General features: G+C 48.8%; 2 protein-coding genes across 6 annotated transcripts; one reads left to right on the forward strand and one right to left on the reverse strand.

Moving 5' to 3' along the window:
* The first annotated feature begins 2539 nt into the window (after positions 1-2539).
* zgc:194990 (uncharacterized protein LOC568410 homolog) lies at positions 2540-7363 on the forward strand. 2 transcript variants are annotated; one of them, XM_037463430.2, is made up of 10 exons: positions 2540-2716; positions 4315-4408; positions 4501-4593; positions 4682-4789; positions 4965-5123; positions 5327-5467; positions 5723-5774; positions 6092-6118; positions 6235-6261; positions 6355-7360. In XM_037463430.2, exons 2-10 carry the CDS (start codon positions 4346-4348, stop codon positions 6912-6914), a joined length of 1230 nt encoding a protein of 409 aa, XP_037319327.2. In that variant the 5' UTR covers positions 2540-2716; positions 4315-4345; the 3' UTR covers positions 6915-7360. The 2 variants fall into 2 exon arrangements, with proteins under 2 accessions (XP_037319327.2, XP_037319328.2); XM_037463431.2 differs by lacking the exon at positions 2540-2716 and having other exon boundaries at positions 4336-4408; positions 4479-4593; positions 6355-7363.
* A 52-nt stretch (positions 7364-7415) lies between these two features.
* itgb4 (integrin, beta 4) lies at positions 7416-25529 on the reverse strand. Of its 4 annotated transcripts, none has more exons than XM_037463423.2 (42): positions 25200-25529; positions 23287-23369; positions 22698-22780; positions 22290-22391; positions 21960-22164; positions 21777-21873; positions 21515-21686; positions 21152-21415; positions 20965-21054; positions 20746-20868; positions 20138-20305; positions 19951-20027; positions 19654-19862; positions 19413-19516; positions 19237-19332; positions 19016-19148; positions 18746-18874; positions 18097-18215; positions 17977-18010; positions 17686-17880; positions 17439-17542; positions 17283-17341; positions 17082-17105; positions 16843-16991; positions 16554-16733; positions 16281-16429; positions 15945-16152; positions 15529-15846; positions 15217-15374; positions 14922-15102; positions 14316-14453; positions 14050-14232; positions 13832-13960; positions 11694-11855; positions 11456-11608; positions 10909-11043; positions 10345-10494; positions 9999-10187; positions 9723-9878; positions 9477-9641; positions 9050-9166; positions 7416-8960 (listed from the first exon to the last, which is right to left on the reverse strand). In XM_037463423.2, exons 2-42 carry the CDS (start codon positions 23360-23362, stop codon positions 8830-8832), a joined length of 5814 nt encoding a protein of 1937 aa, XP_037319320.2. In that variant the 5' UTR covers positions 23363-23369; positions 25200-25529; the 3' UTR covers positions 7416-8829. The 4 variants fall into 4 exon arrangements, with proteins under 4 accessions (XP_037319320.2, XP_037319319.2, XP_037319318.2 ...); XM_037463422.2 differs by lacking the exon at positions 25200-25529 and adding an exon at positions 24970-24995 and having other exon boundaries at positions 11456-11605; XM_037463421.2 differs by lacking the exon at positions 25200-25529 and adding an exon at positions 24970-24995.
* Between the last annotated feature and the right edge of the window lie 497 nt (positions 25530-26026).

Below are 26026 nucleotides of genomic sequence, written 5' to 3' on the forward strand. Positions count from 1 at the left end.
TTTTAAATTAGTGATGTCTGTAACGGTTGTTACCTGCCACCGGCGTCTTGGTGAGTGAGCTTCTCAAAGGAATGCCAGTAGCCTCTGTGTGTCAGACTAAGAACTGGTTCTGGGGGGGGCGACATTTGCTTCACATAACCATTTAAAAAATATAAAACTGTAGAACTTGGGCTTTTATGCCAAACCAATTTCGCCATGTTCCTATAATATGATAGGAAGGTGGGAGGAGGAGACGCAGGTGATTGGACGACTTCAGAGAGAGGCAACGTTCCACGTCCCCAGAGGCAGCGCCTGCTGCCCACATCTGGTCTAGACCCCCCCCACTGACACGGCCAGCCATGCAGCAGCGCACCCCATCCTGTCGTCGAGCCCATGGGGAGGGCAGAGTAAGGGGGGGTGCAGCATCACTCCTTCGGCCTATGCCCGGCCACCAGATCCCCGCCGCCGAGCCCCCCACTTATGCCCTCCTCAATTTTTTTTATTATTTAAAAAAATATATATTTTTGAATCGTTTTTTATTTGGTCCCTTGCCGGAGTTCTCTTTGCCGGCGGAAACCCTCCAAGAGCCTCCAGACAACACAGCCCTCAGGTTCATTGGTGTATGTGTATGTACACATGTGCAGGTAGCCAGCGGACTCGGACGTATTGCGGCTGAGGGTCGGCTAGCTTGGCTGTGTTCCTGCTCGATCCTGCCAGATGTGAGCCAGCTTTGGACCATTTCCTTCATGCCATATCTGGCCCAGATGTAGCTGTTATAGACATGGCCCTATTCCTTGCTCAGACATGGCTACCGGGTTTATCACCAACCAGCACTAAAACAGGTTCAGGCCCGTTGACGGCTTCCAGACCTAGGCTGAATCTGTCATTATAGCAACGGGCCTAAACTGGTTGAGACATGGCGGCCCGGGTTTATCGGCAACTAGCACTGAAACAGGCTCCGGCCCGTTGATGCTGCAGAATCTAGGCCCAATTTGGCTTTATGGAAACGGCCCTGTTCAGGCTAAGGCATGGCAGCTGGATTTATTGGCAACCAGCACTGAAACAGGTCCTGGCCCATTAATGGCTGCCAAACCTGGACCAGATCTGGCATTACAGAATCAGGCCTATTCAGACTAAGGCAGTCATTACAGTAAAAGTCAGTAAAAGCAACTGCTCTGTCCATAGGCTCTGGTTTGCTGGTTGGTGGCAATAATGAAACGAGTGCTAATGGGGCGCGGAGAGGAGAGGTAAGAATATTGGTGACTTCATATTTCAAGAGGTTCTTGACACTCATTATTTCTGTTAATATTTAAATATAGATCTATCTCCTAATGACCCATAAATCCATAAAGAAGGCCCTTACACTTCACCATTCGCTTGAATCCTTGTTGCTGCAGGAGTCTAAAGAAGGTGAGCAACTTCTGGTTAACCCTATTTGATGTGACACCAATCAAGTGGAAGTTGCGACATCCGCTGTCTACCTGCAAGTTATTGAAAAGCCGCAGGGCGACAGGGGCAGCAGCAACACGGGCCAGAACGGCACTGTGGGCAACTACGGCTACGCAAGCCGCAACAACGGCTCTGTGGTGGCCAGGACTACCCCGGGAACAATGACACCCCTCCTGAATGACGACTACTCTGGAAATAGTACAGCTTCAGATGTTTCCGCTTGTACCTACATTTAATCTCTGCTGTTAAATAAAACTGTCACTGAGATTGCTTTTTCCCTGTTTTGGGGTGGGCAAAACTGAAGTACACTTGGTGGTGTGCAAAAATTGGCCATCATCATTTGTCGACTGAGAGGGAGGGCTCTTTGAATCCTAAACTTGTAGCACCTTACCTAGGTGCTTCTCATGACTAGAATAGTCAAAAAGTAGTCTTGAGCCTAGTGTTAAATGAGGTGACCTTCTGCCCCCTGGACTGAAGCTAATACAGGAAGTGATCCCTTTTCTCAGTTTTAATGACATTGTGATGCAGAGACTTAATAGAGCGGCCTGATTTGGATAAATCTAGAAGTAACAAAATAATTTGATTTTTCTGCATCACTTTGAGCAGAGTAGTGCCTCACTTTTAATCAGGTAGGTGGGGGGAAAAGGCAGTATTTAAAGGTTTTAGGACGTTAAAGGACACATCCAGAGTGAGAACCCAGTCTTTTTGTTTTTTTACAGCGCAGCTGGATGCCAGCAATGCCATCTAGCAAAATACTCGCTGGACAATTGACTGTGTGCTCTCGGCCAAATAACCTGACCTGTTCCTCTAGCTTAAGCGATAGATTTGAGTATCCGCATACCAATGAAAGTTGATTGAGTTTTTTTCTGATAAGACCTAAGGCAAGCATATAAGGTTAATAAAATCTGCAGTCCAACCCAACCATGTAGCTGCTGGCAAGGGTGTAATATTAAAATACCAATCTGTCCCCCCACGATATACAGCAGAAAATATGTAAAACATATGTTCTCCTTTTAATGCATTATATAAATGAACCGGTCTCTTGGCTGGCTGTTTATAGTTTAGCCAAATATAAACTATAAAGAAACAGCAACAACACAGTACGACTACCTCGTAAAGTAAGAGGGATTTTGCGCCCTCTTGCGGCCTTTCCGTCGATCTGCAGCTCGGTGGCAGATGAGAGCTCACCAAAGACCGGCGGAAGAAACCGAGTGAGTCCGAGCCCAGAGAACCTCACAGAGGAGCTTCGCCAAGTGGTCTGCGGAAAGGAATATTCTCCCGTAACAAGGTTAGACTATCGACCTTTTGTTTTTCCTCCAACAAAACGTTAACTTTAACGTTAAGAAAACGCGACTGACATTATCGCTACCTCCAGGCGTCATTAAATAAAAAAAAAGAAGTGTCTTCGTGTTAGTGGCTGTTGCCTTGACGAGGTATCGCGGCGCGGGGTTTCTTTATTCTTATATTTGAAAATGATTGAATTTGACGACAGAACAGTTGAGACTAACCCCACAATGTAGACCTACATTACCAGTCAAAAGTTTAGACACATTTTTCTCATTTAATTCCATGAGAAAGAGAGTCCAAACGTTCTGTGAGATATTATATAATATATTGCCTGTTATGGACCGGTTGTGGTGGGTTTACAGTCTTGTTTGGGTGTTGCCTCGCGTGCTGGTTTTCAGCCCCGATATAGAGCGTCTATACCTGGGTTTTGTACAGCAATAGCAGCAGAGATAATCCTGGATTTCCTCTAAATCTTCCAGCTCTGCGACATACCTGCTCTCCCTTCGGTGCCAACAAATCAACCCACCATCTAACCAGGGGGTTACCATGGAGACCCTTGATAGGCATGCCATGGTGAATCCCCCCCCCCTCTCATTTGCTCCGAAACGCACTTCAAGTTGAGCAATAAGCCTCCAGGTGTATCTGTTTAATCAGTTAACCGGCTCAGAGGCACATCACCTGACATGGTTTCCTAGTTCATATGGACCACTTACACATGAGCCTAGCCGCAGTGTGGCCTTTCAAGCCGTGGTGGAAAATAGCAACAAAGTCAAAAACAAATGTTCATGTTCACATCAGATCCTCACAGGTCAGTCGGGTATTTGCTCACTGAAAGGTGAACCCCAGTCCTGACCGGCCTCCAGCTAGAAGTCTCCGTCCCTCGTGTTATCTCCGGTCCTCAGAAAGTCGGTGGCGGCGACCCTTTGGCTCGCCTGCTCGGCCCTTACATCACAAAAAAAAAGAACAGCAAATCCCCTCAGAGCCATCAAACTGGCGTCTGGAGGGGGGCGCGGGGGGGGGGGGGGGACTGCTGAATCAACAGCAAACCGGTCCAACGCCTCCCCCTAAAAAGTGCTCTGCGCTGCTGTCCTGCATCTCCTTGGGAATAAATTTCCAATTTCAAGACCATGATGATCCGCATCGACCCACGCACACGGCTGCTGCGCCATACATTTCCCTTTTTTTTTAAATACACGAAAAGCCTCTGCCTCTCACTTTCAGGTTGTGTGTGTGTGTGTGTGAGAGAGCGTGTGTGTGTTGAGTGGGCTGTCTCTTTTAGCTCTCCTGTCAAAGCTTGATGCCCCCCCCCCCTCACCCCTCACCCTATGGAGAACTCGCAGTGCCTAATGATGAGCTCTCGGAGGACTTGCAGTGCAGAGGTGTGAGGAAAGTTCTGCAGTGCTTCTCTCTCTCTCTCTCTCTCTCTCTCTCTCCCTCTCTACCTTTTTCCACCTCTCGTAAATTACCCCGTTTCTGCTCTCTCATCGCTTCGTGTGGGCGACGCGAGCCCACTCGGTCGCAGTTCAGCTCGAGCACTCGACCGAGTGTGGGCCACAGTACTAAATCTTTTTCAAATCTTTTTTTATTATTGTACCGCAGGGCATCGGCCTCCCTCTCTCCGTCTGTCAGCATGATGAAGGACTGCCTGCAGTTCCTCGTTGAGCCGGCCAAGAAGCTCAAGATCCGCCTCAAGGTAAGTTTATGCGACCCCCCCATCCCCTCGATCTCTCCGTAGTGCGCTGGCCGTGATACTCTCCTCAAAGGTTTCCCGTTTCTCGGCTCCAGGAGTCCCGTAAACGAGTGAAAGTGAAGGAGCCGCTGGTGGAGAGTCAGTTGTTCGTCATGGAATTGGCCCGAGAACTCAACAAAATTTGCCAGGTAGGCCGTCCTTCTCTTTTCCTCCGCCGCGTCTTTCTGTCGGGGACGTCCCGTCTGTATTATGTGCCAGCGTGTCCCTGTGTCCTAGAGGTCAAACGTGCTCGGCCACGTCTGGACCGGCGAGGACGTCTGCCCGGCTGGCGTGTGTCGTGATTTCATCGTGGAGTGGGCCGCCGTGCTGTCGAGGACGGTCCAGGTACGCGCGGCCTTCAGTTGGTGCTGTTAGTAACATTGCATCGTGGACCCTAAGCTTCTTGGTAGTTCCTTCTTCGAAATCGTTTTTTTTGGGGGTGCCACTTCTGCACCGAGAGCTTGCGTCAACGCGCTAAACGCTGTGGCCGTGCCTCAATGTGTGTGTCCCCCCCCCCCAGCCGAGGGTCGTCCCCTCCGAACAGCAGCACGAGAAAGCCGAGAAGAAAGACTGGAAGGGACATCTCCTCTGCATGCTGGAGGCCGGGGGGGAGGGCGACATGGGCCCCCACAAAAGAGTCATCATGGAGTGGACGCAGGGGATCAAGAGCAGACCTCAGGTGACTATAGGTGGGGGGGTGGGAGGGAGGGAGGGAGGGGGGCGGGGGGGATGCGCGCATTGTATGCTGCCGGGTTGCCAATTATAATCTGACACAGTTCTGATAAAGACGATTAAGCTAAACCTCGCCCTTGACAATCACGGATCATACCCGGGAGCGTAAACATGAGCCTCTCTCTCTCTCTCTCTCCCCCCCCCCCCCAGCCCACCGTCTGGCCCGGCGAGCCGGTGCTCATGATGCTGGACGACCTGGAGTTCCAGTGGAAGAGGGGCCGTCTCCCCAACCTGCTCCCCGCCATGGAGCTTGTCATGCTGGCTGTGATGAATGCCGACAGCCCCGTCAAGGTTCATGGACGCCTTCTGACTTTGGTTTATTGTCCCTCTCACTTGAATCCGTTACCATTGAGTGGAGGAGTAGTTTGCTAATTCAATGAAAGAGGTGTGAAATTAGTGGTGGTGTGAAGAAGTGAAGAAACTTTTACGTGTCTCGGGACATCCAGCCCTTCAAATTGTCTCTTGTCTCATCGTAACCCCCCCCCCCCCCTCCTCCCCCCGTTGCCTGCGTTGCCTTTATTCGTCCTCCTTTGTTGCGTTTTTTAGAAGGACGTGACCAAGCAGTGGCTGGTGAGAAAGCAGAGGAGCCAGAAGATCGGTGAGTGCATTCTCGACGCCTCTTGTTAACGCTGTAAAGAAACCGACGCATTTGAAACAAAACCAAGTTACAAAGAAGTCTGTCAAGCACTGGCAACGCTTAAAAGCCGACACCAGCAGCGTGTGTTTGTGTACGTTTGCGCAATTGACCCCTTCAGCCGGAGGGAAACTTGATGACTCGCTTTCATTAGAACTCATCGGGATCAATAGGTGATGAAAGGACACTGAGTGAAAGCAGGGAGGGGGGGATGTGAGCAATGAATTGAGCTCTTGATTTTCCTGCTGTAAACACAGTAATCCTCTTTCTTCTCCTTTCAGACGCTGTCCGCTACATCCCTCACGGCGGTGAGTAGCAATTTAGTGGCCCCACTTAGTCTCACGGGTGATCGATCTGTGGTGATGATCAATTTGATTGTGACCTGTTTTTAAAAAGATGTGCCTGTTGTTTCTCTTCTTTACAGTGTGGAATTGGATTTGTGACGCTGCAGGTATGAAAGAAAAAGCATGAAACATTTGCAATCAAAGCCTTTCCGGTCCCGGTTGTTCTGTCACATGACAAGCCGCGTGTTGCCCTCCCCCAGAGGAGGTCACGCTGGACTCGGACTCGGCCAACGCGGACCTGCTCATCTCCGGCGACGAGAAGCGCATGCGCTGCGGCCTGGAGCGCCGCCAGGTCCCGCGCCGCCGCCAGCGCTTCGACGGCTGGTGGTGCGCCGCCGGCCGAGAGGGCTACACCTCCGGGCGCCACTACTGGGAGGTGGAGGTGGGCGAGCGGGACTGGCGGCTGGGCGTGGCCAAGGCGTCGGCGGCGAGGCAGGGCTTCCGCCCGCTCACCACCGCCGCGGGCTACCTGACCCTCCGGCTGGAGAGGGGAACGGACCTGAAGGCGCTGACGGTGCCGGCCGCGCCGCTGCCGCGGGGCCTGGCGCCCCGGAAAGTAGGCGTGCACCTGGACTACGAGCTGGGCCAGCTGTCCTTCTACGACGCGGAGAAGCGCGCCCACCTGTACACCTACAGCGAGAAGTTCACGGAGGAACTGTACCCCGTGTTCGGGACCGTGGAGATGGTCAGAGACCTGGTGATCAGGCCCGCGGGGGTGAGGCTGCCGTGCCTCTGCCCCGGGCCCTGCCTCTGGACCTGAGCTGCTGCTGCTCCCCCCCCCCCCCCCCTTCCCCCGCAAACACGTCCAACCGCCATCGTTCTTCCTCACCTGTTCTGTTACTCTGGCTTCGTGGAGACATGCAGTGTTTGACCACTTGTATGGTGAGGATGGACGTTTAAAAGGCGGTTCCCACGCAGTTCAACCAGCTTCGCGCATCAACCCAAATGGCCCATGGTTTTTCATTTCAATTGAATTTGCAAGGTATACCTTTCTTTTTTTATTACTTTTTTTTAAATTATGAGCTGAAACCTGCTGACTAGCAAATTAACAAATGTTGTAAGAGCCTGAAGGCACGGGTTCTGATGTGAACAGAAACAGTGGGCGTGCTAACGTGCAGCAGGCAGATGATTACAGAGTAGGTCGATGCATGTGATGAGTTAAGTATCACTCTGTCTGCTTTCTTCCCATCCCAATAAATATATAAATAAACTGCAAATGCTGCAACTTGTGGTCCGTGGTCACAGATCTATAGAACCAATCAAATGTTCAACAAATGTATTTATTTCCAATCTGTATTCTGCAATAGTGCTGACATACAAAAAAAGTATACTTTAAGGTCATGCTGTTTAAAAGTACATGAAAACTTTTTGGAGACAAGTTCAGTTTTTTTTCCGGCTCTTAATCTTTAACAAAAGCTTTCTCAACAAAATGTGGAGTTAAAATACGGCAAATACAATCTTTCTGTCTTCACGTGCCATTTCTTTAAAATATCAAACTCTCAGTTCAGATGTTGATCCATCAAAAATGCAAAATACAATGACCTTGCAGAGTAACGAAGCATGTGAGAAGTACCAATTTGAAGCAGTGTATACCACATAAAGTATAAAATATCTTACAAAATGCAAAGAAACATTTTACATCTGATTTTTTTTTTTAAACATTTGCCCGTACTGTAAAATTGTTCCAGTTGGCATGGAAATGTGCATTTAACGAGCGACACAAGCACCCACCTGTTTTTGAGCGAACACGTATATATTTGGCATTTAGCGTCAATTGGCTTGAACGCTTAAATCTTTAAGAGTATTAAATATGTTTGGATCTTTTCTTATTATTTTAAATCCCACTTAATATAATACAAATCTATCCACTTCTTACGCTTTCTCTTGGTGGATAGAACCAATTGGTTGAAAATACAATGGACCCTATGACACATGATTTCAAGACGATCATTTCATCATCTCCAGTAGACGGTGAAGTTTAAAAACCAGGGTAGTTTTAACCTAAACAGTGTAAACAGCTTGCACACAGACAAACATCTCTTGCAGACGGGTGGAGGACAGAGGAGACAAGGACACTAGGGAACAAGGTCACTCTGGATTACTGAACCGCAGTCAGATTAATGGCCTTGATTTAAAGCTGATTTAAAGCGGTGTGTCATCGAACCTGGACCCACAGAGGGGCGCAGTCTAAAATGTAATTATCTGATAGTCAGCAATACTGAACTTACTGAAGCCGGCGCGGTACGAACCACCATCAAAGTGTATTGATTAACGATGAGATATGTCGTTGTACTTGTAACAAAAAACTAATGCCAGGGTGCATTTTTAAAAAAAGCATCAAAATAGAAAAACTGAAAAAAAAAGAAATTGTGTTTATTAATGGGCCCCAACCAAATGTCCTTACGAAAAAGGGTCACCTGAGCAAAGCAAGTTGAGTGTGAAAAGAAGCCTAAACGATATGCGTAAGAACCGGCCGCACATGTTAAAATGATCCTCATCCAGGGAGGGAGCTGGCCGTGGTCTGTAAACGTGAACGGCCTCCTCTCTCCTTCTAGCCTCACACATGTAGAAACAGACACCGGCGTAATCTGAAGGCCGACTCTTTTTAAAAGAGAATCACAGTGTGGTGGATCCTTTGGCTGTTTAGTTGCGCACACACTTGGTTAACTAAGACCTTACGATTCGTAAAACATCTTCTTAGTGACCGTGGCTCCTCCCATGACGCTCCGCTGAACCACCTCCTTGGTGACTTGGCGAGTCACCATGCCGCTGGTCTCCGTGTGCTGCGTGGTCATCATTGCCCCATCTGGTGGAAAAGTAGGTATTAATGTGTGAACATTTCAACATTTCATTGTGTGTTTTAGGAAGAAACAGGAGTGAAGCTTAAATCTGTACCTGAGAAGAAGGGGTCCATCATGGTGTGGGAGACATTCATCCGCGTACTGACCTCTGTTGGCATTTGGAAAACTTCCCTGCTCAGCATTGATTGGCTGTTGAACTGAGACAAGGAGCCTAAACGCAGAGAGGAATAAAAAACTTAGGCAACAGGTGGCTAAAACATCACAAAAACATTATGGTCCCCAGAGGATAAACCCCCAGGCTTGTTGATGCCCCTTTGGAGAACTTTTTGTCTTATGACATTATTCCCTCTGCAGATGACGATGTTTAGGATCCTACGCTTCCCCCCCCCCCCCCCCCCCGTGCTACCATGAGGAATCAGTTTGCAATTACAATGTTTAAGGCCTAAGTCACAAAGCATATCAGCACGGTGGGGGTGGGTATTAAGAGCGTCTAATAAAAAGGCTGGTAGGATCGGTCTTACTTCCATCCTGAGACTCAATGGTGATGATGCCCTCCCTCTCGGGGCCGAAGCCCTGCGTGGTTCGAGCCTGAACTTTGAACTTGTAGGGGATGTTCTCAGTCAGGTTCGGGACGGTAAGACTGGTTTCAGCAGTGTCCCCATTCACCTCAAAGGACCGTACGTCTCCTGGAGGAAAAAAAGGAAGTACAGTTTAGAAACACGCATATAAGGGAACTGTTGCATATGCAAACACTCTTTCTTTTTTACCTCCGCCATGCAGCTGTTCGCAGGTGACTACGTATCCCAAGATGTCTCCGTTGGGTTTCCGGGGTTTCTCCCAGCTGAGCTGCAGGGAGTCGGGGCTCAGCGCAGTGAAGACCAGGGGTCCCGGGGCACTGGGAGTGCTCAGAGTAAAAGGCGAGCCTGCAGGTGATGAACGGAAAAACGGGAGCCGGATCAAAAGTGAGACGACGCATGGTAGAAACGACATAGACAGTCCAAGTGGCTAGAAGTTGGGAGACATAAAACCCACAGAATCCGTACCTGGCATCGGGCTGAGGGGACTGTTGGGGTCGACCGCGGACTCGATGGTGATGACCCCCTCCCTCTCTGGACCCCAGCCCTCCTGGCTCTTAGCCTTCACCTTAAATAGGTAGGACTGGTTGGGCAGCAGGTCCTGGATGATAACGGAGTTCTCTCCTGGGTTCGTCACATTGATAGTGTTCATCTTGCCTACAGGAGAAAATTGCGGGTGGTTACGCATCAACATTGAATACTCCAAAAAACGTTTTGATAAAATGTTTCAAATACAGTTAAATCATTGTATCCTAATACAGCAAAGCGCGGGTTGTTTATTAGAGAAAGGGTTCAAACAAGTGGCTTCGTTTACCTCCATTGAGTAGCTGGTAGAGAACACAGTAGCCCTGCAGCTCTCTGTCGCAGCGGGGCTCCTGCCAGCTGACTTTGAGGGCAGTGGGGCCGAGGGCAGAGAACACCAGTCTGCTGGGGGTGTCTGGAACACCCGGAGACAGTCGAGCATCTGATGGGATAAACCATTATTGACTTCTGTTTTGGGTTGAAATTGTCCACCTCATAGTGTGTCGGACGTCACAGCTGAGAGGCTTTTTTCACCTTCATCTTTTGAATGACCATTTAGTGACACACAACTTGGATTAATAAAGGAATGGAAACAGTGGCAATCATCATGAAAAGCAGAATATACACGAAAAGCATGTTGTTTGGTCTGAAAAGTGGTTACCAATCAATATTGTAAAAATGAGCGGGTTGCTCTGGCAACATCGCATCAAACAGCAGGTGAGAGCTTAAAAGAGGAGATCAGGTACGGATACAAAGTGTGAGACCAACACCGAGGCGGGAATAAGGATGACAGACGAGGGGTTTCACTAGGCGACACGCATCCGGCGCCTTCGTGCCTGTGTTGCCACGGACTCACCATACAGCACCCTGTCCAGATTGTACAGGGCGTCATTGACGTCCGAAGACTCGGTCCTGGCCCTCGGGCCCCCAGACAGGCTGTAGCCGAACTGGCTCTGAGAGCTGCTCTGCATCCCAGCGTAGCCGAACCCACCTGATGGCGCATTTAGCAGGGGGGAGGGGCAAAGGAGGAGGACGGAGGGGTGGCAGGGAGGCACGGGAGGTGAAGGAAGTGGCCCCAGTAGGAGAGATGGGCAGGTCGGGAGTGAGAGTATATAAAGGTAGGTAGGAGATAGAGTGACACAGACAGAGCGGAGTTGAGACACGAGGGAGAAGGGGGGGGACAGCGATAGTCAGCATAGCTCCTGCAAAGTGGAGTGTGGATAAGCCCTGCTTTGCAGCCAACAGCCCCAACCCTGCTAACAGATGTCCAAGCCGTCGGCGTCCTGCGCCGCTTGCAGTTTACCTGTCGAGGCATCTCAAATAGTGCACTCTCCTGAGAAACACATTTCTTTGAACCTTTCCTTTGAATGAATTCAAACCCACCCTGAGGTCCCGAAGCTTACCTATATCTGAGAAATTGCCCGACACGTCTCCCATGACGATAGAGTCCCGGATGTTTTCGTCCATGTAACTCCTGTTCTCCGAGCGCTTCCTCATGATGACCTCCGATGAGTGCATGCCTCCTCGGATCATGTCAGTTCTGCGAGAGCCTCCTGCTGGGAAGAGAGACGGATCGAAGATGAAGATGAGTAAAAAGGTCATCTTTCTTCCGGCGGAAAAAACGCTGCCGCCCCGTCTTACCTGACATGTATGTGGTGTTCGTGTCGGTGACGAAGGAGCCGCCTGCCCCTTTGTAGTTTGAGCCCATAGTGGACATCGGAGAGGACGACGAAGACAAGTTGCGTGTCGCTGATCCCCCAGGGAAAAGGAAGTTCTGTTCCCATTTCCCATTAGTTGCGTAATCTGGAAAACAGCACAATGGGAGCCAGACGAGTCACCAGACAGAATGTAGGCAGCTCAGCAGGTAACATTCGAGCATTCTGACGCCGGTGTGAAGGAAAGAAAACAGCGCCATTGATGTCAAACACCCAAAACCAGGCTCAGTTAATCTTTTGAGGAAGCACCAGCAGTTTGAGACCTGTAGCAGCAGCAACGAACGGAATGGAGAGGAAGAGTAATAGCCTCTGGAATTTTGTCAGTTGTTGCACCTGCAGGCAGCGAGCACCTTGTTGTTTAGCACATTTCTCACTATTCCACCACATAAGTTAAACGTTAAACTCCCCGCTCTGGTTGATCTTAGATGGTTGAAAGTCGTTTAACTTCGCAAGGTCTATGTTAGGGACTCTTAACTCATGTCTATCATCATGCCGATTCAGTTAAAGATAAAGTTACCAACTACCAATTTAGCTCTGAAAACAAAGTGAGGGCTGATGGGAATGTCCCCAGTCTCACTAAAGCTGTACCACGTGTAATGCCAAATCATTATTATTTTGTATTTCGCTTTGCCGCTCGAACGTGAATGAAGATGTTTTTACGATACACTTTCGTATGGTGCTGTGCGTCACAGAATGAATGCCAACAGAGCTGCATGGAGAAAAAAAACACAGCGTGTGGGACAGCGATGAGACGGGTATTTGAGTAAGAAGCCGTTATTTCCACACAGCCGTACAGTAACTAAGCCTTCACACACACCCCGACAAGATGCCTCCAGATCACTACCTCCCCAATGGGATGGTAAGAGGACAGACGAAGAGACCTGGAAAAGCCTGCCCTGCCCCATGCCCCCAATCATCAACTGGAGATGGGGCAGTTGATGCCAGAGCCCCTGTCTGGGCAGTTGGCGGGAATATACACGGGTGAAGGGGACAAGGACGAAAACCCAAATTTAAATGATTAGACAAAATGTTGATACCAAATCAACCAAAAGGAAGAGAGAGAAAAAACTCCCGTTGGCTTGCCAGGCACCTGACTGGCCGTGCATCATAGCTGGCATGCCTGTCCTTCTATCTGTGGCTCTGATGGAATGGTCTTCACCTGGCAGGGGCGTTTGGGCGTAGTTGGGGTGGGGGACATCATCTGAGCTCGTCTCTGTGTCTGTGCTGAGCCGACTGGGGATGACGTCCACTCGCTTTTTCCAGGACACCTTGCGGAGATCCAGGTTGGACCCCAGCATCTTGACAAATTTCCAGCCTTGTGTGCGCGGTCATATGGGAGAGGCAAGCAGGCGAAGGATAGATTTGTAGCGTGTAGAAGTGCTAAGGGTCGGCTTCACTATGCTGTTCTTTACAAAAAAAACGATCAAGCACATAAATGGGATTTTACGATATACTTTGGAAGTATGTACTCCATATTCATGTATGTTAATTCTTGTCACAGCAGCCCAAATCGTCTTTGCATTTACTTCCAGAGAAAGGAGTACAAAAAAATGTCTGCAGAAAGTTGAAGGGCGGCAGCAGATTTGACGAGGGAAGGCCTTGCGGTCTGTGATTGTAAAGCACTACCATCTATATCTGACGGCCATTTTGTTGCCGCCTGGCAGAGGCGTTGCACGGAGGCACAAATACCCGCCTGATGATGCAAGAATGATGCTCGCTTTGAGCTTCACAACCCCTGCCCCCTGAGGAAGGACATTGATGTCCCGGAGAAAACACTGAGCCAGAAATTATGAGGTTAACAGAAAGGAGTCTCACAAGCCAGGTGACTCTCGACAACACAGCTACGACAATTCATTCCCTCACCTTCTGACCAGGCACAAGACACCACAGGGCATTCGGCATGAGCACATGGGCTAAACACTGGCCTGAGGGCACTTTGAATGTGGATTGGATCCGGGCAGTCTGACATGCATCTTTCCAGAGCAACCCAATCGAGCACCGGAACGATCGGTTTACACCATCAGCTGCTACATGTAGCTGGTATTTTTGGCTCCGGGTACCCACCATCACCAGAGACGCTCGGTGTCTTAGAGCCTGTGGGGGACCTCAGCACTTCGTTGCTGTACATCAGGTAGCCGTCATACTCGTCTCCTGCCTCTGCATCCACAATGGGGACGTCAGGAATGATGGGAACTGTAGGGACACAAAGAGAGGGAAATGTTTCTTGATTTTCACGGAACTACATACTGACTGGGAGTCTGTTTGCACACCCCCTGACTTACTGGACATCGGTCTGGTAGGCTGTGATGCCAGGTTGATGGTGGCGTCCTTGAAGGGGCCCCAGCCTATGCTGTTCATGGCACGGACCTTGTACTGGTAGGTCTGAGCTCTCTGGAGGTTCTCAATCAACAGCATTCGCTTCTTGGGGTTGTCGATCTTTACTTTCTTAGCAGGGCCCACCGCCTCTGCGAGGAGATCATTGGGAGACGGTAAAAATTACATGCAAATATCTCTACAGCGTTTGCTTTTGTTTAGGCCGGTGTCTCACTCTGTTCGTCATCGATGGGTGTGTAGATGACCTCGTAAGCCGTAATGTTGCCGTTGGTCTCTGCAGGCTCTCCCCAGCTGACCTGAGTGACAGTCGGACTGATGACATTGAAGGCCAGACGTCCGGGTTCACCAGGCGCTGGGGGCAAAAACCGACGGGGAGCGATTGTAATGTCAAGGTGTTTACAAAGTGGAGTTTCACTCATTGCTGAATATTGACTGATTGCAAAACAGCCCCAAGATGAGTTGTTACTAAATGTTAACACAGGGTAACCGCCAGATGTCCCCTTTATATGTGTGTAACTGTTCCAATGGACTGGCAGTTCACTTCTGATATAAAACTTGTCTCCCTAAACCTTTAATTTATGCCATTTATGTTAAGTTATGCTAGTTTATGTTACTACTGATTGAAATTCAACATTGGCTTATTACGTAGTCAGCACAGCACATGCGTTCCAGTTTCAAAGCAACTCATTTAGACATTACCAACATCTGAAAAAATCCCATTAATTGTGAACAAAGTGACAATAAGTGAATAATAAAAATTGTGAATGAAATCAAAATGAAACTTGGATTGACAGCAGTTCACTGAAATGTCAGTAATTACCATCCTCAAGTGTTTGGCAGGTAACCATGTCTGTATCGCTCCCATCACCCAATGCATTGTAGCTGCACACTCTCATCTCGTAGTCACAATAGGGGTACAGGCCAGTCAACTCAGCTTGGGGAGTCTTCACATCTAAGACCTTGGCGTCTTTCTCTGGGTCGCCGTATATCCAATACTTTACCTGAAAAAAAAACAAGCAAAGGTAGGATTCAGCATTTGAGGAATACAGTGGCAATTGATGATGGCGATTGTGAACCCAAGTTGAGGCTTCTCAACTCTCAGGATCAATTTGTACCTTGTACCCCGCGGGGTTCCCAGACCCTGCGTCCCAGTTGAGGCGGATGTTTCTGGGTCCAGTAGCTTTGGCCTTAAGGTTAGTTGGAGATAAAAGGCGACCGCCTTTCATGGAGCTTTTATTCTGTACCTGCTCCATCTCTAAAGGTTTGTAATGTGCTGGAAGGGGAAGAAAGTACAGGATGAGTCGAATATTTACCAGATAAGTTACTTAAGAATATTCCGTTCAGTCATCATATCAAATTGAAAGCACTCCAACACCAGAAGCTCCACAAATTGCCACGTTTTTGCAAGAAATGACTCAGCGCCTTACGTCCATCCGCGACATTGACAAGGGTGGTCTTCCTCTCTCCAACAGTAGCGTTGATACTCGGGTCAAACAGCTCCAGTTGTATAGTCTCTGGTTGGATTGGGCCCGGGTGGGCCCTCGGGTCGATCACTATGTTCTTCTCCGTCTCTCCAGGACTAAACTTCAGAATGTCGGATAATTCGAAGCGCTGGGCCTTCTTGGTGCGCCATTTCACTGTGGCCGGGATGTCCTGGTTGCGAGTGCGGACCACAGGGATGGTGTAGGGTGCTTCAGATGTGCTGAAGTTATGTGAGCCCTTTTTGAACATCATCACACTGGGATCTGGGTAAAACAACAGCATGTGAAGGAAGGAAAGAACCATGGCAATCAGTGCCCCGGGTTACAAGAAGGGTAAAGGGCGCTGATGTAAGTTTTTTCACCTGGCTCGTCTGCGATGGTGACGGTAGTTCTTGGGTAGCGTCCCAGCTTGGCGCCTTGCCGCGGGTTACTAAGATCAATGGCAAACTGCCTGACCTGTTTGTCTGTCAGGAGGCCATCTTTCTCGCTCAGCTCAAGCAGACGAACAGGCACAATTTTCTGGGTCTCTTCTGGACCAAAGGTCAGGTCTCCCTCCACAGCCACATAGTCCTTCAATGCAAAACATAATAGGAATGCAGTCCAAGTGGTCACAAACAAATGTCCTTTCAACTAATGCCAACTGTAGATAGCAAGCCTAAATGTTGCTGAAGGTAGAAGGATGCAGCACATCAGCTCACCTTCTTATCCTTAGCTGTGATGTCCCGTGTGCGGTATGTGACCTGTGAGCTTCCCTCTTCAAGGATCTCTTTGCTGATGGGGATGTGGGCCACTCCGTCCCCCCTGCTGTAGGTATAAGCCGGCTGGAGGAAGGAGAAGATGCCGGTGGCTGGGACAAAGAAAGAGAAGACTTCATTAGAGCAATCCTCAGTGATGGTTATACGCCTCTCCTTACACGCAAAGTTTCAAATTGGATTTTCAAGTGTAAATCTACAAAGTCTGAGGTCTCCCACCATGCTCTTTTATGATGGTGATGTTGACGAAACGTTTTCCGATCTCAGCGATGCCCAGAGGCACATCCGTAGCCTCCACGAGCAGCTGCTTCTTGTCATCGTCTTCCTCTTTGGCAAAGAGCGGCACGTGGACGTCTACCGACCCCACGCCTTCTTGGAACTCAATGGCTCCTGCAGCCTCTGCAGGGGGAGAGGACACAATGGACGATGCACGCCGTTCAGTTGAGTTCAGGAATTGTTTGGGAATTTCTTTTGATTTCATCCCCACAAGGAAATAGTTAACAATTACCTCGATCAGTGGCCACAGTGTAGTAGCCGGGCACCACTTTGAGATCATTTAGGTTTCCAGACTGGACATTTTTCTGTGTGAGTTTCACGATATCAGGGTAGCTGCTGCGAGGAGCAGAAAGGACGGTGTCCACGATGGCAAAGTCCTGCCTGAAAAGCACAGAAGAAGTTATACATTGACGACCAAAGCGTCCAACAAAAAACAATGAATGTATTTCATTGTATCAATAGAAATGTTACCTTTTTCCGGCATTTTTCTGCTTTCTGCCAAAAAGAAAACAGGTGTTGGTGAGTGCAAGCACAGACATGTCATTCCTTTTTTTCTTGTATTTACGTGAGTATGAAGGTTACAGTTGAACAAGCACACCACTAACACTGAATGGTTTGTTTTTTAACGTAACATGGCGTATGTAACTAGACATGTAGTTTCACACATCTTACCTGAATGAGGTTTTCTGCACCTTCTGGGCGCCGGGGATCTGCTTGTAAACCTCATTTAGCTGGACGAAAGAACAAAGGGTTTAGGGTTAGTACTCACAGACACAGTTGTCTATTCGTGCACTCATGTGGGCACAGCTCAACAAAAAGCACACTCACGTTGTCGGCAACTTCATGGCGGAGCTGTTCGGCATCTCTGGTCTCGGGTCGAGAAAGGTTCTCAGTGAACAGCCTGTTTAGCCGCAGAGAGATCGGGAACTGGACTACAAGGCGAAACAGGAGCCATGAAAACCAAGAGAGGTTAGATTCACATCATTTCATCTCCAAACCCAGCGTCACCCCTGGCTCTAAATTCATTTGTTTCACATGCAGTTGGTAAGTTTATAAGTTTATGCGCATCACTCACTGGTCTCTTTCGGGTTGGGCTTTGTCAGAGCCTGCGGGTGATTGGGGGATCGGTGCACGTTATCTGTGACCTTCCAGCGAACCACATCGGTTCCTTTGGGTGGGCCGGTCCTCACCATCGGCGTGTCCAGATGATCTGAGGTGAGCAGCGACTGGCGGAGCAAATATTCATCTTCCTTGAAGCCAACCATACGACCTGTAGAGAACGCAATATAAGGGGGAGGCAAATCCAGAATAGTCCTCGATGGGAGGGTGCAGCATCTATAATGAGACTGTCATGTGTGGTTCCTACCTCCCTTACAGCAAGGCAGCAGGGCAAGACAGCTCTGTGTCAAAAGAAGACAGAAGGGGCATTACTACCACTGAGACGGGATAAATATTATCTACGGGTGTAAATGTGAGGATTTCATACCTGGAAGCACGTTTTGCAGCAAGCGCAGTATTTCCAGCAGCATAGCAGCAGAAGTGCCAGCAGCAACAAGAGGAACAAGAGGAGCGGGAGCAACCACAGGAGGCTGGCAGGGGGACAATCTGAAGGTTCGACGCAGAGGGTACGATCATTCAGAGCGCTGCCGGATCATGTCAATGTTCTAGACTCATTGTGCTGGCTTTCAGTTTGGTGCTTTCAGTCTTTTCACACAGTGAGAATTTGCTTCTGATATTCACTTTCTGTTGTGTTAAGCTACAAATATAGTTTTGATGTCATTTGTCCAGGTTTTAAGATACCTGTACCTACACTACCAATACAATGGAGGTGCACAATTTAATGCACCTTATTTATTTATTGCATTTATACTGCAGGGATAGGTCAGGTTTCATTCATAACAACACTTAAAGGCACCATGTCTGAAGTGAGAAATGAATCTGAGTTACATCACCCTTTGTATCATTGATAACACTTACTGATAAATTGGTATTGAGATTGACAGCACTGTAGCTTAATTCAGAAAAAAGCCCTTTGAAAACACTAAATTACAAATGTTTCTTTTTAATAAACGATACATCAGCTGCTGAAATGAGAACACTGAGCATCTGTGATACGTTTCTAATCTGCAGCCCACCTTTTTTTTTGAGCACCTGGAACTGCATCTCTTTAACTTTGGAATCAGGTTTCCAGTCCTCCACATGGTAGTGGTACGTACAGTCATCCTCCTCGTCGCGGAAACTGCAGGAACGAAGCACGTCCTTTTCTGAAAGCGCACACACACATACACACACAGGAATGTCTTCAGGCACTGCTGCTAAGTAGCATCATCAATAACCACCTTAAAGCGAGGATGTGCACAGCGTAGCGGCTCATTTAACCGTTTGCTCCTCTTTAATGTGCCCACCTTCTTTGAGTTCATCCACCCAGACAATTTTGAAGGGGCACTTGTCGCATTCCTTTTTGTCCTTGTTTTCTCCTGTTTTCCAGGCCTGACACTGGACGCAAGCCCTCGTGCCCTCGCAAATACCCACCTGGGCCTAGAGGCGACACACACACAAACACAGTTACACACCTTAAAATGAAATAAGTCATAAATACACCTATCTATACATTATATCCACTCACCTCGAAATTTGGTCCACATGTCGAAGTCAAAGCGATATCAGACTCAGGACACTTACAGAGTCCGCAGACACATTCTCCTCGGCCATTGCAGATGCCCTGTTGCAGATAAACGGCCTTATGAATACGTGTATTGTGACCTAATAACATGACTAGCACCATTGGTCGGCTCGACTCACGCCCTTGCTGTCCAGACAGGTGGCGTTGCTGTTGGGACACTCGCAGGCATCGCCCATCCAGCCCTCGTTGCACGCACACCGACCCCGAATACAAGAGCCGCGGTCTGAGGAGGGAACGAAGAGTGAGGTTTGAGATTAAACCATAAATGGTACTCTAAAAGTAAATATAATACAAATGCAGTACATGCATACACATACATTCACCCTTCACCACCAATTAAACAACCGCAAACTGGCGTACCGTTGCAGAGGAAGCCGCCATATCTTTTGCAATCTGTCCTGTCGTACTGACAGTATTCCCCTTCAAACTGATCCGGTTTGTAGCACACACAGGTCCCGCACTCCAGGCAGTCCCCACGGCCGGAACACGGGTCGGTCATACCCGGACCCAAACACCGGCTGGTGTCCTGAGCCGCAGAACTTGCTGAGCAGTTACAGAGGTTGCCCAGCCTGAAGGAGTAAAAGACCTCGTTGAACCCAGAGGCCCGGAACGGTGGGTAATACTCTGATTTGAGAAATAACTGTTGTAAAGTCTCACCAGCCGGGATGGCAGTGACATCTCCCGCACACAAGGTCTCCGTTGCCGTGGCACTTGGCTGCTGCAGGGATGGCAAACTGGAGCAAAGGTAGGAGACACAGGCATGAATGTGCTGTACACACAAGTGTGTACATGGCTTCTCCTCGACTTTGTTTTGTGCGTTTTTAGTGTCAATCAATTTGTGTACCTTTTCGCACTCGCATGTCGGACACAGAACTGTAGCGTCAACATTGACGGCAGCGTTGAACGTGGTGGGTTTGACTCTGATTAGCCCCTGTTTTCCGGGCAGTTCCTGCTGACAGACGGGTTTACCTCCGACCATTTGCTGGGCCGAGAGCTTCATCTTAAAGTTGCCCTGGCGCGCGCACACACACACACACAACGTTAGAGCATCTGTCCACTTCAACAGCACAGCGTCTTAGCACAATCAAAGATGATATTGGGGATGAAATTAAACACCCGTAAAAGCTAACATAAAAAAGTCAATCATTGGTTTAATTGGGCGAAATTCCGTATGAACAAATGGTTCATCTTATGGCTGAATTGAGATAGACAATAATTCAAATTAGTAACAGAAGAAATCCAGTGGTATGGAGTGGTGTAGTAGTTCTAATTATAAAAACATATCTTTATAAAACAAGTTTTCTGAAATGTTATATGTAAGTTTGCAAATAAGGCATCTGTTGGTGAACAGCCACAAATGGAAAAAATAGAATAAGAAACGATGCACGTATTTCTATAGGTTTTCTTTCCACTAGTCATTGCTGTACATGATGTCCTTGTTTTTCTTCTTACTATTGCGCCAGGCTTGAAATCAAAGGCCCCGTACTGTACAACTCTTCCACGGGTGTCCAAGAAGTTTGTGACGAACGCCTTGGGTTTGTCCTCCGCCCGGATGCTCATCTTACCGCGGATACTCTGAAAGGGACAAACCAAAACAAGCCCACGATTACCCAGCCGTTCCACTCGATTGGTCCAGGCGTTCTCTTCCCCCTGAGGAGGGGACTCTTGTACCTCGACGGCGGCCCGCATGAGCGTCAGGATGTTGGACGAGTCTTCTTGCAGCCGACCGATTTCCGCGATGGGGAAGTAATCTCGGAGTTTCTAGACGGAGAATTGCGCAGAGCAAGAAAATTAATCCAAGACCTTGTCTCCGACCTAAAGACCCCGACTCCGTGTTTTGAATGAAAGCCCAACCCACCTCGTAGTAGGTGTAGGAGTGGTCGGTGACAGCAAAGATGGGAATGATGTTGTGTTTGCCCAGCAGACGGACCAGTGTGGGTATTGAAGGGTAGTCCTGCTGTGTGTCCTTTGTGTATTTGCCCTCTGCGTCCAGGTGGCAGCCCTCGTCGTTGCGCGCCAAGATGCCCGACAGCACGTTTATGCCGTCTGCCTCGTAGTGGAAGGACGACTCGGTGGAGAAGACCAGGAGATGCGTGCTGTTGCCACGCCAGCCGATCTGATCCTGCAACAAGAATACCGATCAAAGGTGAGCGGGAAGCACAGAGATACAAACCACCGTAGCATTGTGTTAACTCTTTTGGACCGGTTGGAAGGTACTAACCCCACAAACGGCAGCTTGCAGTATGGCATCAAAGCCTCCTTCAGGGGCATCCAGGTTGCCAGATATCTTCTCCTTCTGGAGCTCACTGTCGAAGAATGACGCGTCGCTGGTCAACTTGATGACGTTCTGGAAGGCGAACGGTGGGTCGCTGTTGGGCCACGGCTCCTTCAGTCTGAGGGTTAGAGGAAGAAGGACAAGAAAAGATGAGAAAAAGAGCTCAAGACATCGTACCTAGGGGTTCATGTGACATTTTCCCGCTTACTTGGAGGGTCTCATGTCCGTCTGGGGCTCGACCACTTTGTCCACAAACTTTCCAAACCCGATGGTGTAGTCGTCCGACAGATCCTTAACCAAATTAGCTACAGGAAAAGCATTCAGCGTCAGCGTTGATGCGACAACTCACTCCCCAGTCGGCACGACAAGTTGCCAATGCAAAGACGCTCACCCAGCTGCGTGCCCATCCTCTTCAGGTTGTTCAAATCGTCCACCATGGAGTTGGAGAAGTCCATGAGAATGTAAAGGTCCAGGGGGCCTTTGGTCGGAGCGAACACTTCCACATCCACCTCCCTCTCCTCTCCCGGCAGGAGGCTCATGCGGACCTGCTGCGGAGACACCTGGGACTGCTGGAGCTTCATGTCGATGCGTTGCTTCTGGGAAGCGAGAGGATGCACAGGTGGATGAAAAGTCACAACCTCGTCCTTTCGGGTTTCAGACGACGGCACACATTTAAGACCTGAGGATGATTGGGAGGGACTTTGGAGGGATGGAGACTTACTCGTTCTATCGTCATACTGCCTTCAGCTGTGATTGCAGCCGCAGCACTGCAGCCGTGGGCGATTATGTTCTCGTACAGGTCACAGCGAGGGCCCTTAAAGGTCTGAGACAACGGAAAGTGTGACTAGTGAGTTCTGCTTCAGGTGGACAAGAAGGGGTTTTACAACGTGTTTACTGTATTTTACTGTACTGTAAAACCCTCCCTTAGATGAAAACAAACACATGCAGCTGGAAGCTCACAAAAAGAAACCAGTAGGTTGAGGTTAACTTTTGAAACAGAGCAGAGCACGTAGACTCCAAATGCAAATTGAGTAGAAAAAAAAGAAAAGTTGCTATATCTCCCCAAAGAATGCCACAAATATCCTCCTGGGTGGATCTGAATCCTAATCGCGCTTTGTTGTGCTCTTACCTCCTCGGGGCAATAAGCACAGTCTTTCCAGGCCTGCAGGCAATCTGAACAGGTCCCGGCCCTGACGGCGTAGCAGGGGTTGTCTGAGAAGGAGGCAACAAAGTGAGAGTTAAACGCATTAAGGGCGGCTAGAATACCTTCAGTAACACTCAACAGCCTTGGGATTCCCCCGATAGAGTTGCAGGCTACGCCAACGCAACGGTGGTACAGCAGTGAAAGAAACAGTAGAGGCTGCATTTCATATCAGACTAATTGATTAAACCATAATGGTATATCGACTATTTAGTCTATAGTGTTAGTGCCAAAATCGATTAATAATCTCCCAGGGGTCAAGTTAAAGTCTCCCATTTTTTTAAAATTTTGTAAAAAGAAACCACATAATCCCTGAATTCCAGGGGCGTGTCTTTCTCTGAGAAATGACTTAAACCAATAATTCACCAGTCCCTTACTTTCCACCGGCCTTTTCACTTTCCTGAAAACTGGCTAAAACTAAAAAAGAGATGGTTAGGGATTGATGTTTTGGCAACTGCTTGGACATAAAATGACAAACGGGTAACTTTTAGTGACATGAAATGTTTCGCTTTCTCACCTTGGGCACAACTGCAGGTCAGCAAGACGGCTAGCAGCCAAAGCCCCGCTGACAGATGCAGCGTCCATCTCCCCATCTCCTTCCTGCCGACACAAACGCATGCATTCCTATTTGCACATGGACAGCTCAAATGCGCTGGCACAAAGAGAGAAGGGAAAGGCCTTTCTCCCCCGGCCATATCTCTGCACACTAAAGGCGTAACTTGAACCACCTGTATGTTCTCTCAGTTCCGCCCAAGGTGAAAGTGAACAGGCCCGAACACTCCCCTTACCTTCACCCACAAGTATTCCTTTGATACCTGGGTGTAGGCATGAACAGTGACCTACATGCCATTTTAAAGCCTCTATCGAGCCATGTGTACGGTTTGGGTTTCCATGTGTATCTTTTGAGATTTCTTCCTAAATCCTAATGAGATGCAAGTAAATAGAAATTTGTCAACATATTTATTTTAAACAACCTTTCTACGGACGAAATACAAATTTGGAAAGCTGTCAGCATTAATGTCCGCCCATTACACAGTAAGAGAATCTACTCACCTCCAATACACATTTGGGCTGGACGCATAAATCTCAGAGACAGTTATCTCAAAACGTGGACATATTAAATGGCTAGATATGTTTTTGTTATTGCGTAACGTCTTACCGTGCCGTCTATATCTGGATGTAATTGCTATCCTTTGCATTTTAACGTTTTTAATTGGTGCACCGTCTGCTAGCGGGTTACAGATCCAGACAAACTATAAAGAGCCTGTTGGGACATGATTAAATGTGGTGGAAAAACAACGACAGGAAGAGACCAGTGTAGGGCGGGACCTGGAAATATTCTGTGTCGCGTGCTGTGTCCACTCTCCACAACAAACCAAAATCAGAATTAGATGCTGGAATCTCCAAAAAAAAGAAAAAGAAGAGGCAGATAACAAGAAGAAGGATCTCTACTAATGACAGGAGGTGGAGAGCCAACAAAAGGTCCTATGTGTCATGAAATGTCTGCTTAATTGTCTCAGTGGGTAGACAACTGAATACTGATGATTTGTGGAGAAGGAATTTCGACTTGAGGCGAGAAAGTGGCCAGTCCCAGTTCAAAACACGCTGGAAAACACATGGGAAAGGCACCTTAGCACCTCGCTGTGAGCTTGAGCTGAATACAGGTGTGTGCATGAGTTCATGCAACGTGCTGTCCCATAAATCACTGACTAAGACAACTAAGGCGGGAGAAAAATAAAAATAAAATAAAAAAAGAGAACAGACGGGCTCCTATCCTCCAGTCACTGAACAAATTATCCGCGAGGAGAAAAGGCACTTTGTGCTTTCCCCCCCCCCCCCCCCCTCCATTGCAAACGAATTCGTAGGCCTTTATGGCTCTGACGATGAAACTGGGAGACACAAATTACAGGGAGGGAGAGACAGAAAAGAGAAGTGAGTCAATGGGGGGCTGCTCTCTCTCTTTCTCCTCGGTTCGGGGGCCCAAAAGTGACAAGACGTTCCTCCAGAGTTCAAAGGCCTTGTTGTCGTGGCTACAGACGAACCCCCCCCCCCCCCGGGCTACACACACCTGAACGGAGGGGGGGGGGGGAAACAAACAGCTTTCCAAACTACCGAGAGTTACGCTGAGGAACTTGACACCAGGTTTAAGACCAGTGGACGTCCTCAAACCTCAAACCGCTTCGCGTCCACTTTCTCTCACCTGAGCTGCATCGCAGGCTGATGTGAAGCCGTTCAGAAAGGAATAAAAACAGAGCAAAGCGCCCTGAGCCTTCAGGCGTATGCAACCGGGCAAAAGTTGGGCGAATGCGAGCGAGCGGATTAAATCGGAACATTTTAGGAGCACGTTGAAGGCGAAGGAGCTTTGAAAACAAAAGAAGCCATTTGGGGAAAGTAGGACTGGATCAAAAAGAGATTACTGATCAAACAAACCTCTCACTGCGCCTCTCGCCCAGTCCAGGTCCAAAAGTCCGGCAATAAATAAGAGAAAAAAGAAAATCCCCGTTGCTTTGTTTGACTCAAGAGCCCGGAGGGAAAGTTGGAATCCACCTGTAGAAAAGGAAATAAACTTCTTCTCCAAGTCCTCGTGTCCAAGTTCAAAGGACAAACTCGCAGTGGTTTTTCCCCCTTCTGTCTTCTGCTCCCGTACGGTCCGTTGAGGTCTTGTCAAATATTGACTCAGTTGTCCTTAAGCTCAGCTCAGTCGAGCGTGTGTTTGTGTGTGCGTCTCTCCGAGTGTGTTTTAAAGTGTGTACTGGGGGGGGGGGGGGGAGAGAGAGAGATAGGGAGACCCCGAGCGGCCGAGAGAGGGCTGTGACTGTATCCCTACTTCAGCCTCTGCACACACACACACACACACAGAGACACACACTTTCTCTCTCTCTCTCTCTCTCTCACACACACACATCTATCTTCCCCTCCCTGTTAGAAGTTAAAAAAGCTCCACACCTCGGTGTGTCAAAGCCCCCCCCCCCCCCCCCGCTCCTTTCTGCATTCCACAGCAGCAGTTCACCTGTGTGGGCTTGAGGCTACTCTTCCTCCTCCTCCTCCTCCTCCTGCTGCTCCTCCTGCTCCTCCCAGGCCTTTGGGAGTGGCAGAACCGTGCCCGCAGGCCACGGGAAACGACTTGGAGACTCTTGCGTTTACACAACAGCGCGCTCGTGCTGACGGCAACATTTTCTGCTCGTCAGACACTTTGAGGAGAACATCTTGCTTGTCAGGCAGCGCTTCGCCCCTTTTTCTTGGAAGTAAAGCCACTT

The sequence above is a fragment of the Pungitius pungitius genome, chromosome 21, assembly GCF_949316345.1.
Source record: "Pungitius pungitius chromosome 21, fPunPun2.1, whole genome shotgun sequence".
NCBI classification, from domain to species: Eukaryota; Metazoa; Chordata; class Actinopteri; order Perciformes; family Gasterosteidae; genus Pungitius; species Pungitius pungitius.

Bases quoted from the DNA above. Each gene is read 5' to 3' on its own strand.
- zgc:194990 (XM_037463430.2), top strand. From the start codon at position 4,346: ATGATGAAGGACTGCCTGCAGTTCCTCGTTGAGCCGGCCAAGAAGCTC. The intron at 5,775-6,091 runs GTGAGTGCATTC...TTCTCCTTTCAG, and splicing joins GCAGAGGAGCCAGAAGATCG to ACGCTGTCCGCTACATCCCT. The intron at 6,262-6,354 runs GTATGAAAGAAA...GCCCTCCCCCAG, and splicing joins TTGGATTTGTGACGCTGCAG to AGGAGGTCACGCTGGACTCG.
- itgb4 (XM_037463421.2), bottom strand. The intron at 18,216-18,745 runs GTGGGCTGCAGA...TCGAACCTTCAG, and splicing joins CCAGGTGCTCAAAAAAAAAG to ATTGTCCCCCTGCCAGCCTC. The intron at 15,103-15,216 runs GTACAAATTGAT...TTTTTTTTTCAG, and splicing joins GGAACCCCGCGGGGTACAAG to GTAAAGTATTGGATATACGG.